Here is a 15,921-nt window from a genome sequence, read left to right on the forward strand (position 1 = left end):
CCATAGATGGCAGCCCACCAAGCTGTGCCATCCCTGGGATTCTCCAGGCAAGAACACTGGAGTGGGTTGCCATTTCCTTCTCCAATGCATGAAAAGTAAAAGTGAAGTCGCTCAGTCGTGTCTGACTCTTCGCGACCCCATGGACTGTAGCCTACCAGGCTCCTCCATCCATGGGATTTTCCAGGCAAGAATACTGGAGTGGGTTGCCATTGCCTTCTCCAACTCAACCAACAAGACTACATCAAATCAAGAGAAGAATGGGATGGCAGAAGCTTACAATCAATGGTTGCAGTTGTAGCTGAAACTATTAGCCAGTAATCTGAACTACATACACAGTATGGCTCATAAATCTAGGAACTACATAATCTATGGACAACAGTGGCCCAAGGGTCAAATACAGTCAGCTTCCTGGTTTTCTATATAAAGCTTTACTGGATCACACCCCCTATATATGAGTGTTGAATAGCTGTGAAAGAGCACTTGAACAATGGTTCAACAACAACAAGACAAATGAGGGCTTCCCTGGTGGTTCGGTGGTCAAGAATCCTCCTCCCAATGCAGGGGACACGGGTTCAATCCCTGCTCTGCAAAGATCCTACACACTGAGGGACAGCTAAGCCCATGCACCACAACTACTGAGCCTGCATTCCAGAGACCGGGAGTCACAACAACTGAGCCCACGTACGGCAACTGCTGAAGTCCGAGCACCTAGAGCCCATGCTCAGCAACAAGAGAAACCACTGCAATGAGAAGCCCACCCGCTCACAACCAGAGAGCAGCTCCTGACTTGCTGCAACTGGAAAACGCCCAGGTGCAGCAACAAAGACCCAGTGAAGCCATAAATAAATTCTTCAACATGAATGCAAAAATGGGCAAAGAACTTTAATAGACATTTTTCCCAAGAAGATATGCAAATGGACAATAAGCACATGAAAAGATGCTCAACATCCTAAGTCATTATGGAAATGCAAATCAAAACTATGATGTGATACCACTTCGCATTAATTATAGCATGGCCATTATTTTACAAAGTAAACAAACCTTGAAACTAACCAATGTGGGGAAATTAGAAAACCTTGTGCACTGGTGTTGGGAATGTAAAAATGCAAGGCTGCTGTGGAAAGCAATTTGGCAGTCCCTCAAAAAATTAAACATAATAATGAACATAAGATCCCACAAGTCTACTCCTATGTGGATACTCAAAAGCACTAAAAGAGGGACTCAGAAACTTGTATACCAATATTTATATTATTATTATTAATTTTTTAGCTACCCCTTACAGCATACAAGATCTTAATTCCCAGACCAGTGATTAAACCCACGCCGCCTGCACTGGAAGCACGGAATTTCAGCCACTAGACCACCAGGGAAGTCCCTAGAGCAGCATTATCAACAATAGATAGAAATAACCCAAATATCCAGTAGCAGATGAATGGATAAACAAAAGATGGCATACACATAGAATGGGATATTATTCAGACTAAAAAAGGAATGAAATCTGTTACATGCCTCAGCATTGCTTATAGATGCTGAAATGCTAAGTGAACTGCCAGACACAAAAGGACAGATACTATGTGATTCCACTTATATGAGGTGCCCAGAACTGGCGAAATCACAGATAGAACGCAGAACGGAGGCTATCAGGGACTGGGGGCGAGGGAAGAATGGAGAAGGGGAAATGAGGAGTTATTGTTCTATGGGTACTGAGTTTTGGTTTGGGAGGATGTAAAGCTCTAGAAATGGACAGTGGTAATGGTTGCACAATACTGTGAATGTATTTTTGTTTTTTTGGCCATGTGGCATGTAGGATCTTAGTTCCTCAATCAGGGATTGAACCACGCGTCCTGTAGTGGAAGCATGGAGTCTTAACCACTGGACTGCCAGAGAGTCCCCTGTGAATGTATTTAATGCCACTGATTCCCACACTTTAAATCATTAAAATGCCAAGTTTTGTTATCTATGTTTTACCACAATAAAAAAAACTAAATGACCCATTACAGGCAGTTTGTTGACCCCTTGTATACAGCAATGAAAATGAACAATTACTGCCAAAAGTAACCTCAAAGATTAATCTGACAAGCATGAAGTGAAGTGAAAGTCGCTTAGTAGTGTCTGACTCTTTGTGACCCCATGGACTGTGGCCCACCAGGCTCTTCTGTCCATGGAATTCCCAGGCAAGAATATTGGAGTGGGTTGACATGCCCTTCTCCAGGGGATCTTCCCGACCCAGGGATCGGACCCAGGTCTCCTGCACTGCAAGTAGATTCTTAACCATCTGAGCCACCAGGGAAGCGCCCTGACAAGCATAATGTTGAGCAAAAGCAGCCATACACAAAAAGAACATCAACTGTATGATTTCATTTATAAAGCTGATTTATGGTGTAAGAAGATACGAACTGAAGATACCTTTGTGCAGGGTGTGGAAAGGTGGTGAGCAGAAGGGAGGATGAGAAAGGCAGGCTTCCAGAGCAATATTCCAGTTTTTGACCTGGTGAGGTTTCAAACTGCTATGTTCAGCTTAATAATTCATTAAGCAATACACAAAGTGTGTACTTCATGTATACTTTAATAAAAGTGTACTTAAAACTGAAAAAAAATACAAGAGGAAGATTAAGTATTTTGAAATGGAGAGTCCCTACATATTAAGTGAAAAAGGTTACAGATGAGTTTCTATGCAACATGATTCATTTTCTTCTAATGAATAAATATTTATGCTTATGTAACTAGACAAAGTCAGGAAACTTATCAGTAATCATCCAAGGATAAGGTTACAGAAGATTTTCACTTTCTATATTTGTGCATTATTTTAATTTTTGATGTGTGTTATTGTACAAGCAACAAAAAGACTGATGATATCCATCTTTAAATGAAGGTAAGAATACTGGACTAATTTGTGGATTATCTATTGCATCTTTTTCTTCACATGTTAGTAGTACTCAGATTGCCACTGAGAAGATCAAAACAAGAGCAGCTTGGGTAGAGAGGATGTCAGTCTGCAACTATGTGAGTTAGAAGATAGAGATTTAAGTCCTTGCTCCATCATTTAAGAGCTCTCTGACTTTGGGAAAGTCAGCCAATCTCTCTGAACTTTAGTTTCCTTACCTAAAAACAAGATGACACTTCTTTTACCTAACTCCAAGTTGTGGCAAAGATCAAATGAAACAGGGCATGGGATAATATTTTAATAAAAGAGATACGTAAAAATTACTTTTGGCATACTTAGTAAATCTGTTGATAAATATAAATCCTTCTACTGCAGAACTGTATGCACAGTTGTATTTTTGCTCTTAAAGCCCACTGTTTTTACTCATCTATTTAGTCCTTCTTAAGCAACATTCTACAAACAACTCCAGGAAATAAGTATATCCATTTTCCTACACAATTTTCTGCTAGCAACCTGCAAGTGTCACATTTGAAAGTAACAGGAATCTTTAAAGACCTTACAGTAGATGTTAATGTGTGCTGATCCACAATGAACTATAGAGGCCATGAAGCATCAGACTGACAGCTCCCAGGTTCATTCTCTCATCGTTCACTATCACAGAAAGGATCCTTTCTATTGTTTTAATTCAGCAAAAAGGCCATATTTGCTTTCATGTTCAAATATCAAGGTTTATTTCTGAAACGAAGATTTATTTTTTCCCCCACTTAACTGGAAAGGTTTTCAACCCTGTGTAAAGAAATCATTACAGTTTTTGGACATTTTCTTTAACCTTAAGAATTTCAACTGATTTTCTTTAAAAATCTTTCGTATTTACTATGGATGGATGGTGGATAATTTTAACTTCTGTGCATTATCGGTATTTCCCAAATTCTCTATCAAGAGCTTGCATTCTGGGCTTCCCAGGTGGTTCAGCGGCACAAAAAACAAAACTTCCATCTGTCAATGCAAGAGACACAAGTTCGATCCTTGATCCAGTAAGATCCCACATGCCTTGGAACAGCTAAACCTCTGTACCGCAACTATTAAGCCTGTGCTTTAGAGCCTGGGAGACACAAATACGGAGCCCATGTGCTCCAACTACTGAAGCCGGAGCTCCCTAGAGCCTGTGCTCTGCAACAAGAGAAGTCACCACATTGAGAAAGCCCATGCACCACAACTGGAGAGTAGCCCCCACTGGCCACACTTAGAGAAAAGCCCACGCAGCAATGAAGATCCAGCATAACCAAAAATCAGTCAAGCAATCCTAAAAAAAAGCCTGTATTCATCTATGAGTACGTACATAAGAACAAAAAATTCATTTTATCTCTTTTGTAATAAAAAGCTAGGATACTAAGTGAGGCTAAGAAGAGACTTCCATTTGTTTTTTCTGAACTAAGAGTCATAATTAACAAATATATTTTTATATCACTCCTTAGATAATTCTCCTTCTTCCCCAAATCACATTTAGACCGCTGTTTCCTAAAAGGAAGATAATAAAAACTAGATATCAAGGTTTAACAATGTTCAAGCATAACCTCTAGAGGCTGTAACCTTAAAAGAACTGTAAAATTAATAATAGTAGTTCCTATTTTCTGAGGATCTATTATGCACAAGTACTGAGTATTTCACAAACATTATCTCAGTGTAGTAGTAAGTAACTTGCCCAGGATCCTGTACAGTCAGAATTCAAATGTCTATTTGGGTAAGAGGCACTGCAATTTAAAAAGGATGAAATTAGACCCTCAAAACTGAGACAATGAAAAGCAGCCCCTGACATCCAGGAGCTAGTACCATCAACTAAGCCTTAGTGTAACAAGGAAATGATTTGACATTACAACTGTGCCTTGGTGTTATACTTAATATAAACAATTTCATAGAACAACAGACAGGTCCACTCTGTAATCATGATGAATGAAGATAAAAACAAGACTACTCTGCAATCATGTCTAACCACACACAAAACATCAATACTGCCCAAGCCATGAAACACCAAACATCCTTCTCTTCAGGCTAATGAGTGCCTCTCAACCAACCATAGCTTCATCCTCACTCTAGTCTCCCCTTCTGTATCAAATTTAAGAAACTTAATTACAGAATTATCCACAATTCCTGAAAGCATCCAATCCAGTGCAAAACCTTGCTTCCATAACTCCTCCTCAAAAATCACTGAGCACAAGCCCAAATTCTGTACATTCTTTCTAGTTGCCTTTTCCTGAGATAAGGGATGGTTCCCCATGGTGTGTGTTCTCTTGGCTACAATAAGTAATACATCCCACTTTTTAAGCCACAGGTGTGTGTTCTAGTGATAGTTCACTGAAAGGCTCTGGCAAAATTCACTTAAGAACAACAACAGTTAAGCACAAAATATCTCCACTTCAGCATCAAATATCTGCCAAAGAGCAGAAAGATGTGAATAAGCATAATCTGTCTATGCTATATCTATATAGCTGTAAAACATTTACTAGTCCCAAGAAAACCTCAATTTTGACATTTTTCTTTCCTTATTTACCAGAACAAACTGCTGAGTTTGAGCGTGCTCAAAGATGTTTTATTCTACAGGGTATCAAGTGTGAGCAGTTGTTAATTCACAAAGCAAGAGCCAAAAAAAAAGCTAGGTCAGCTTATTAATACCTTCACTACTATTATATAGGTCAAGAGAGAGGAAAATTAGTAGAAAAACAGAGAATCTATACTTTGCCAGAGTGAAAAATCCAACTATTATTGGGTAGAGCACACAGAATAAGCTAGCAGAAAAAAGGCAGGAAGGGTTAGGAAAGATCCTTCTTTGGTAATTTAATACTTATTTACTGACAACTGTCATCAGGATGAGTAACAATAATCTTAGGAATCTAGTTACCAGGTGAGTTTTACAGGGTTAACTGTATTTTACATTAGGAAGGATATAAACTATAATAAAAAAAACAAAACCCTAAAAACAGAACAAGGGAGGAAGTTCCTAAGAATGGCTGCCTTTTGGGCTTTAGTGCAAATGTCACTCCATATTCTTGCAGAGAAATATGAAATGTTTATTGTATATTTAATAAAAAGTAATGTTATTCTCTGGGAAAAGTATGATATTATCAGAATGTCAATCCATCAGAAACATTCTTTCCTTGTTCTAATCATTTAAACCAGAAATGAGGCCCCAAAAAATTGCCTGAAATCAATCCTTTCAAACTGATGTCTCAGAGTTTTTAAGAGTAAAAGAAAATGTACCAGATCTCCAGATCTGATACTTCTGATTTCTATCCTCTAGCTTCACCTTCTGAAAATAGATGTGGATAAGCAAGTATTTTGTGTGTGTTTTAAATAAAGAACAGTGTTGGTTTACATGAAATTATAAAATTATACAGTAGTTTAAAAAAAAACCTCTTTTAAATATAAACTGACTCGAAATTTTAAACAGAAAAGGATTGTATTTAGATAATTTCTATCCTTGATGACAGATGCTGCATGCAGCCCTATCTTATCTTGAGAAACTGACTCTCTCTCTCTCATACAACACACTGGGCCCTTGCTATCTGTCAAGTCCTACATATCTGAGGTAATTGAACCACACCTAGAGAATCTGTACTACTGTATTACTCAGGAGATTCCAGGCTTGTCTACCTGTCTACCTGTAGGAGCCATGTAAAGCATGTTAGTTCATGTTAATCTGAAGAACCACTATTACAACCTCCTTTTCTCCCCTAAGTATCCAAGGGGCCCTTGGAATTACACAATAGAGAACCTGCTTGCTGCTGCTGCTAAGTCGCTTCAGTCGTGTCCGACTCTGTGCAACCCCATAGACGGTGGCCCAGCAGGCTCCCCCGTCCCTGGGATTCTCCAGGCAAGAACACTGGAGTGGGTTGCCATTTCCTTCTCCAAGAGAACCTGCTTAGTATAAAATAAAAGTATGAAATTATGCATCTGTTCACCTAAACTCTGTTCCTAATTCTGCTACTGTGCGTTCACTCTTTAAATTCCAGTTTCTCCAGATATACAGCTGATATCATAGGTTATCAGTTTTCCAAAATGTTCAACAATAAATAAAACATCTACAAATCATTTAACTCCTTGGGGAAAAAAAGGAGGATATATATGAAAGAATAAACACATTTTTTTAAGAATACACACATTTATTAATCACATAAGAAACATCTTAACACATCTCACTGGAGAGGAAGTAATTTTCTCTCAAGTTAACATCCAGAATGCAGAGCTGAGCAAATTAACTGGTATTCAATAAATGCTCTAATGAACAAACTTCACATAATCTTTTATTAGGTGAACAGAATCTGCTGTGCTATTCTTTTCTATTCAAAAATAGCATGATTTTAGATAATCTAGGCCTTTATGAAAGTTCAGCATCACAGTTAAGTATGCCATAAAAAAATAAAATTCAAAATAGTCACCACATAAACAACATTTACACATTACTTTGTTAAAATAAGATTTAATTTGGCCTTTATTATTTGAAGGCACCAAATATGTCGATTACCTAACATCATGACAGTCTGAAATAGCCCACTTCACCTGCTGGAATAAAGTGGCTTTCAGTGTATTTATAAACTAAGTCAAGTTATCAAGGGAAAGGGAACGCAGGACATTACTAGCTCCTTAATGATTCAGGGGCTAACCACAGAGTTAGGAAACTTGTGAAGACTATCTATTCAATTCATTTCTATGTATTTTGATGCAGGAGGAAAGAGAGAGAATGAAATTCTCCTGGAATTAAGTTCTGTATTGTCAAGGATGCCAGAGAGGCAAACAGACCTCAAATATGAACTCCTGCATCTACTGAATTAAGGTTAAAATATAAAAAATTTCAATATACTCAAGGGAAAATCTGAAATAAAAGAGAACCACAACAATGTAAACTCAGTTTTACTTCACTTTTAAAGGAAAATGAATATAACTAATTTGCTTCAGTCTGAACCAATTTCATTTGGAATATAATGCAGCAGTTGTAGAACTCAAACTAAAGACATATCATTGCCTATTCTGATGTCCACTTTAGAAACTAAAGTATAAATAAAGCAAAATCTTTGAATAGAAACATTACCTGCTGAAAAAGAGCGAAATATGTGGTACATAGATGCTGAAAATATTTATACTTAAATATTTTAAGAGGACTTAAATATAATAGAGGCATATATGTGATATCCAAAGATAAATCACCAGCATGAAATCCAAGGTCTGAATTCCACTTTCATCACTTACCCCTCACATGGAACTGATTTCTCTTTAATTTTAAGAGTCTAGGACCTTTTTTTAAAGCCTAAGTTTTCGTTGATCTCTCTTGCTACCTCCCAACTCCCATCACCCAGTGTTAACAAAATTTCCTTGTGTGTACTGGCATTCTCTTTTCAAATGCAACAAATGATCTACCCTCAAATATATCCCTCTATTCAACTTTTGACCTAGATTAGTAAACTTCAGAGGACTCTATTATAATAAAATAGTGCAATAAACAGTGCTTCTCTAGAAAGGGATAATAGTATATGCTTCTTCATCCTCCTCAGGTGATCTTGGATCTTCCTTAAAGGTGGTAAATAAAGTAGTTAATAAAAAATTTCCCTCCAAAAACACACAGTATTCTTTTCTTAAATGTGTCTCCTTTCTTCAACTTTCTGAAGCCTCCTCTCTGTCCTTTCACTCCAAGCCCATGAATACCTGCCTCCTTCCTTATACCCTACTTTCCAGTCCAAGGGCCCACAAAGGAAATAGATTTCAATGAAACTGAAAATCTAGAACAGTTTGTGGAGTTAGTAGTGGAGACACTACACGTGAACTGCAGATTGCTTTTTTTTATACTAATGAACAATGCAAATGAGTAGTTAGAGGGAAAAGATCTCAGCAAACTGGAGTTAGAAATGAAAGGAGGGATTTTCAAAATGTTATAATTTCATTTATCATTTTCCATAAAAATTTGTCATTGAGTGAGTGAAAGTCGCTCAGTCGTGTTACTCTTTGCGACCCTGAATTCTCCAGGCCAGAGTACTGGAGTAGGTAGCCTTTCCCTTCTCCAGGGAATGTTCCCAATCCAGGGATCGAACCCAGGTCTCCCGTGTTGCAGGAGGATTCTTTACCAGCTGAGCTATCAGGGAAGCCCAACAGTATCTTCACCTCAGGGGGTAATTGTGAGGATTAAACAGATTACACATGCAAAGCCAAGAAAATAGTGCCTGGCATATAAAAAGACTAAAAAAAACGTGTTAAAGAAATCTGAAGAATGTGGTACCCTTGCTTTCATCCAGAAACAGAAATCTTTACATTTTACTGTAAAATAGTATGTATAAACTAACCCTATTCATTCAATATTTCAATTTAGAAATTTTGAATGGAATACTTGGAATATTCATTTAGATGAAATCAAATCAACCATGGGCAAAAGTTTTATACTAAAACAGAATTTTATTGAAAATACTTAGAAGTCATTATACTGATAAAAATAACTGTCGTGAAACTTAAAAAATAGTGCAAATTCAGCTGTAATCATATGCAGCTGTTCCTTTCAAAATTAAGTCACCATTTGTTCTCTTTTTTCTGACACTACAGTACTCTGCTTTCACTAAAAGCCTGTAACAAGGAACAGCTTCTTCGATATCAAAACCTTTTGGAAACCTGGCTCAGAGCAAGCCACTCACTGTTTACAGCGCTAGAAAGGCTCTGTGTGGTCACTCTAGGACAACTGTCACTGTCAGCAGCACGTCCAGGTGTCTCACAGGGACTCGGGTCATACAGAAATGTAGGTGTAGGCTAGTGTCTGAAACAAAGTCAGCGGCTAGGGTGCCTGAAAGGGGAGGGTTTTTCAGTTGAGACTCATAAAGGATGAGGGTCTAACCCCGAGGAAGCGGTCTCGCAGGGCAGATCAGTTTCGGGGGCGCCCGCTGGCTCCGTCAGGAAAGGGACGCAGGTGTTGCCCTCCCTCGGCGACCGCATCGCTTTCTTCCCGGCGCCGCCGCCCCCTCCCCCCCAGCCCCCCATTTACCTTTCTCGTCCTCATCGATGCGCAGGGCGACGGAGATGTACTCGAAGGCCTGTTTGTGGAACGCTCGGACGCGCTCGGCCTCCCCGCCTGGCACCGGTGCCGGGGGCGACGCCGAGGCCGGCGCGGCCCCGGAGCTCCTCTTGGCGGCCATGAGGGCGCGGGAGAAGCGCTGGCAGAGCCACACGAAGAGGAGCCCCAGGTGGAAGGCGACCAGGCGCAGCAGCGCGAAGCCTAAGAACAGCGGGTAGGAGAAGTAGTACAGGTTCCGCTTATGCGGCGATTGGGGCGGAGGGGCCGGCTTGGGGGCGGGACGGGAGCGGGCCTGGCAAGGGGGCGGAGGCCTGGGAGGCACCGGGCTGCTGGGGCCGCCGGAGCCTTTCTTCTTCCCTCGTCCACCCGGAGAATTCATTCACAGCTCCCACTGCCGCCGCCGCCATAACCCGCCTCCCGCAGACCGACGGCGGCCAAGCGACGGCGGCAGCCACTGGGACGGCAAGGGCCACAGACCCCCGGGCGGCCCCGGTCCCAGGAGCGGTGCACCTCCGCGCGCTGCTCGCCGGCCCCGCCCCTTTCTCCTCGCTCGTCCAGGAGCACAACCCCTTCTCCTCCGGCGGTCGGTGGCTCCTGCCCCTCCCTCTCTCTGTCCTCTTGGCTGTTCGGTAGCTCAGAGCGGCGGCCGGGAGCGCAAGCGCAGCCCTCCCGACTCTTTATCCGGCGCGTGCGCGCACGTCGCCGTCTTTGTTGCCCTGAGCTCCTTGTGCGCGTGTGCGCCGCTCGCCATTCCTCCCTTCCCTCGCAGAACTACATTTTCCAGTATGCAGTTCGGCCTACTTACCCCTTAGGGACCCGTAGCTCAATCGATTTCGCTGACCCTGGTAACTCAGTATCAGGGCACCTAGACCGTTAACTCAAGAAAGGGACCGCTGCAGCTTGGGGTCCCTCGGCTAGTTTGTAGGACTTGGGGTGTCGTCGTTTTCTTATATTTCTTTCAGCATTTTCTGCTGGTCTTCCATAAGGAATGGTTGATCTCAGTTTCACCGCAAAAGTAATGGGTCCAATCTAGTAATTATTATCTAAGAAGATAGAGGTTGTAGGACGCTCAAAAACGTCAGGTCACTGAAAACGAAAATGTTAGTTCATTGGGGTGAAATAATCGATTCGAGAAGTTTAATTAAATTGGTGCGTATTTATGACCAACATAGACAGCATATTGGGCTTCCCTGGTGGCTCAGATGGTAAAAACGTCTGCCTACAATGCGGGAGACCCAGGTTCCATCCCTGGGTCGGGAAGATCCCCTGCAGAAGGAAATGGCAACCCATTCCAGTACTCTTGCCTGGAAAATCCCATGAACGGAGGAGCCTAGTAGGCTACAGTCCATGGGGTCGCAAAAAGTCGGACACAACTGAGCGATTTCACTTTCAGACAGCATATTAAAAAGAGAGACATTACTATGCCAACAAAGGTCCCTTTAGTCAAAGCTATGGTTTTTCCAGTAATCATGTATGGATATGAGAGTTGGACTATAAAGAAAGCTGAGCGCCGAAGAATTGATGCTTTTGAACTGTGGTATTGAAGAAGACTCTTGAGAGTCCTTTGGACAGCAAGGAGATCCAACCAGTTCATCCTAAAGGAAATCAGTCCTGAATGTTAATTTGAATGACTGATGCTGAAGCTGAAACTTCAATACTTTGGCCACCTGATGCAAAGAACTGACTCATTCGAAAAGACCCTGGTGCTGAGAAAGATGGAAGGCGGGAGGAGAAGGGGACGACAGAGGATGAGATGGTTGGATGGCATCACGGACTCAGTGGACATGAGTCTGAGTAAGCTCCGGGAGTTGGTGATGGACAGGGAGGCCTGGCGTGCTGCAGTCCATGGGGTCACAAAGAATCAGACACGCCTGAGCTACTGAACTGAACTAGATGTCTAGTCTGAAGAATTAGTTTCAATAAGGGAATTTTTAGGTTTTGCATGGTAGTCATTCCATACTTCCTCAGGAATCCAGACTGGACTTTTTTTTTTTTTTTTTTTCCGTTTTTCAAAATCTGCTCGACGTCCCTTCCTTTGGAAAACTACCTCTGCTGCCAGTATTATCCTGAGCTGCAAGCGCAGAATCTCGCCTCCCGAGTCACAGAGGGGAAACGGGAAACACTAGGGAAGCCCTAGGTTACCCATACTGTCCTAGAAACTGGAATCTTGCATGGAGACACACTGAAATAGGAGGTAAGTTAAGAACTGAGTGCTCTAAAGAGCTGCTCTATCAGTTCACATCATTGAGATGCTCAGAACTACGAGGTTCCTGGGCTGGTCACTTACTTGATAACCTATCTCAAAACTATTGAATTTGTTTCTCTGTTTTTCTCTTCTGTTTCTCACACTCCCTTTATCCTTCCCCGGTCTCTCTTTTTCTCTCTCCATCTATCACCCTATTTTGTTTTTTCTTTTTGGTCTCTTTCTCTTTTTACTTGGGTTAGCTGCAATTGTTTCTTGTTGCCTCAAACTAGGGAATCCTAGTGGATATAAAGACTTCATCGTTTACAGTGTAAGGTTTACAAATGCTTCCAAGAAACTCCACATTCTGGCCACATCTTTACCTAACTTTTGTGCACCACTACACTCTTACAAATATAGGCTATTGCAAAAATGACCTACTCCCTGTTTCCCTCTTACTACTCCCCACCCCTTTTCCTGCCTCTGTTCTCTGCCAGTTCCTCATTCTGAAATGCCCTCTCTCTTTCACATCTGATTAATTCAATTCCTGAAGTCTCTCTTTTGAACCCTGTGGTATGATTCTGTTGTTGTGTGAAAATTGATTTATACATTTATCATGTAATATATGATATATCCATTGTTCTGCATCCAAATTCAACCAATAGCAGGTGGAAAATATTTGAAAACCCAGAAAGTTCCAGAAAGCAAAATTTGAATTTGCCACATGGCCTGCCACTATTTGCATAGTAATTACATTGTATTAGGTGTTGTCGGTGACCTAGAGATTATTTCAAGTATATGGTAGAATGTGAGTTGTTGTTCAGTCGTTCAGTTGTGTCTGACTCCTTGCAACCCCATGGACTGCAGATTGCCAGGCTTCCCTGTCCTCCACCATCTCCTGGAGTTTGCTCAAACTCATGTCCATTGAGTTGATGATGCCATCGAACCATCTGATCCTCTGTCCTCCCCTTCTCCTCCTTCCTTCAGTCTTTCCCAGCATCAGGGTCTTTTCCAGTGAGTCAACTCTGCATCAGGTGGCCAAAGTATTGGAGCTTCACCTTCCACATCAGTCATTCCAGTGAATATTCAGGGTTGATTTCCTTTAGGATTGACTGGTTTGATCTCCATGCTATCCAAGGGACTTTCAAGAGTCTTCTCCAGCACCACAGTTCACAAGCATCAATTCTTCTGCATAGGAACCTGGAATGTTAGGTCCATGAATCAAGGTAAATTGGAAATGGTCAAACAGGAGATGGCAAGAGTGAACACTGACATTTTAGGAATCAGTGAACCAAAATGGACAGGAATGGGCGAGTTTAATTCAAATGACCATTATATCTACTATTGTGGGCAAGAATCCCTTAGAAGAAATGGAGAAGCCATCATAATCACAAAAAAGTCCAAAATGCAGTACTTGGTTGCAATCTGAAAAATGACAGAATGATCTTGGTTCATTTCCAAGACAAACCAGTCAATATCACAGTAATCCAAGTCTATGCCCCCAACCACTAATGCTGAAGAAGCTAAAGTTGAATGGTTCTATGAAAACCTACAAGACCTTCTAGCACTAACACCCAAAAAAAAAGATGTCCTTTTCATCATAGGGGGCTGGCATGCAAGAGTAGGAAATCAAAAGATACCTGGAGTAACAGGCAAGTTTGGCCTTGGAGTACAACATGAAGCAGGACAAAGGCTGGAGAACACACTGGTCATAGCCAACACCCTCTTCCAACAACACAAGAATGTGAGTATATTATATTAATAAACAAATACTATGTCATTTTATGTAATAAACTTGAGCATCCCTGGCTTTTGGTATTGGGGAACAGAGAAATGACTGTATAAGATATATATTATTTAAAGAAAAAATAAACAGCTTCTATTTTAAGAAAAACTAATGTAACCTGTTCTTTGAAGCACTCTGTGATTCCCCCTAATCTCAATCTCTTTTCTTCCCTCCAGAGGAAGACACTATTCTGAATTTTGGATTTTGTGGTTTTTTCATTCCATATGACCTTTGGGATCTTAGTTCCTTGGTCAGGAATCAAACCTGTGCCCCTTGCAGTGGAAGCATGGAGTCTTAACCACTGGAATGCCAGAGAATTTATCTGAATTTTGTTTATTTTCTTTCTTTTTTAAAAATTTTGTTTAAAAAAAATGTTTCTTAAAAAAGAAAAGAATTGTTTTCCTCTAAAAAAAAAAAAAAAAAAAAAGATCTCTTCATTTTTTACAAACCCTTATGTCAAGGGCTGACTTTCAATAGATTGAAGTGAGGAAGCTATTCTGCTATGTACGAAACCCCGACCCAGAAGCAGGTTGTCTACGGATGACTGTCTACTTTAGCACCAGGTTCCCCAGGAACGTGCAGTGCGTGATGGGCAAGGGGGTATCCTGAATTTTGTACTCATCATTTTTCTCCTTTTCATTTTAGTTTCATGTATACATTAACATGTATAAACATGTTATGTAGTTGCCTGGTTTTTACCTTATACAAATATAATCATATTGCACATATTGCCCTTAATTTGATTTTTCTGTTCAATATTAAGTGTTTGAGGACTTCCCTGGTGGTACAGTGGCTGAGAATTCGCCTGCCAGTGCAGGGGCACAGGTTCAATCCCGGGTCCAGGAAGATCCCATATCTACTGAGTGCGCGCGCTAGAGCCCTTGGACCGCAGTTACTGAAGCCTGCGTGCCTAGAGCCTGTGCTCGCAGCAAGAGAAGCCGCCGCAAGGAGAAGAATGCGCACCACGGGAAGACTGGTTCCCACTTGCCGCAACTAGAGAATGCCCATAAACAGCAATAAAGGTCCAGCACAGCCAAAAATATAAATAAATAAGTATTTGAGATTCCTTCTTGTTGGTTTGTACAGCTATAGTGTATTTGTTTTCACTGCAACTGTTGAAGGGTATTTAGTTTGGTGCCAGTTTTGTTTTTTTCCCCCTGACTAATTTCTTAACTTAGCCAAGACACAGCACAGTAGTGGAGTGGTTCTGGAGTCAGACTACTTGCATTCGAATCCCTGTTCCGCCACCTTCTTGCGCTAGCGACTCGGCCAGCCTCCACGTCTGTAGTTCAACTTCCACACCTATTACATAACAGAGTAGTAGCCAGTGCCTGGAATGAAGTTGTACCTGGATATTTGTTAAATGAGTTCTCCCACATCTATACATATATTATAATCCAAGTAAAATACTGACAAGTTTCTGAGCACTCTTTGCTCTTTCCCAGGACCACAGTTATCCTCAGGTCATTTTTCTTTCCCTTAGAATTGATTTTCCTCCTACTTCCACCATCAAAATCCTTCAAGGCTCTAATACTATCTTCTTGATAAATCCTCCCCTTACCACTTCCAGCAGAAATTATATATTTTTAATTCGTATAACAATATGGTTGTGTTACTCTGTGGTTCTTCTAATATATAGTTTATGTTATTTAAATACTTTACTATCTCCTGATATAGTTTATAAATTCTTTTCAAGGCAGTGGCCAAACTTTACACATTTTGATTCACTTTCTGCACCTAGCCTGATGCCTTGCTTATGGTACTCGTTTAATAAACACTGATATTTTGAAAAACAATTCAAATATGGTAATTGTTGTAGATATCTGTTGCTATGGGCTTCTCTGGTAGCTCAGCTGGTAAAGAATCCACCTACAATGTGGGAGACCTGGGTTCTATCCCTGGGTTGGGAAGATCCCCTGGAGAAGGAAACGATTACCTGGTTTTTACCTTATACAAATATAATCCTTATATTTGTATCTTATCTTATTATCTTATTCTTATTATCTTATATAAGGTATAATATAATC

At 40.9% G+C, this 15,921-nt stretch overlaps 1 protein-coding gene and 1 long non-coding RNA gene across 5 annotated transcripts in view; one reads left to right on the forward strand and one right to left on the reverse strand.

The window, feature by feature from the left end:
• Positions 1-10,597, reverse strand: part of SPAST (spastin) — a 56,944-nt gene extending 46,347 nt beyond the window's left edge. For 2 of the 4 annotated variants that reach the window (XM_070379769.1, XM_070379770.1), the window contains exon 1: positions 9,897-10,596. In XM_070379769.1, the coding sequence (XP_070235870.1) occupies positions 9,897-10,305 (409 nt within the window). In that variant the 5' untranslated portion in view covers positions 10,306-10,596. Of the gene's footprint in view, positions 1-9,896 lie in introns of all 4 variants that reach the window. The other 2 variants (XM_070379771.1, XM_005893010.3) reach the window with 2 other exon arrangements.
• A 223-nt stretch (positions 10,598-10,820) lies between these two features.
• Positions 10,821-14,916, forward strand: LOC138990005 (uncharacterized). Its single transcript, XR_011466197.1, has 3 exons — positions 10,821-12,120; positions 13,713-13,852; positions 14,071-14,916. It is a non-coding gene; the product is annotated as an uncharacterized lncRNA (long non-coding RNA).
• Positions 14,917-15,921: the final 1,005 nt, after the last annotated feature.

This window comes from Bos mutus, chromosome 11, assembly GCF_027580195.1.
Source record: "Bos mutus isolate GX-2022 chromosome 11, NWIPB_WYAK_1.1, whole genome shotgun sequence".
Taxonomy (NCBI): Eukaryota; Metazoa; Chordata; class Mammalia; order Artiodactyla; family Bovidae; genus Bos; species Bos mutus.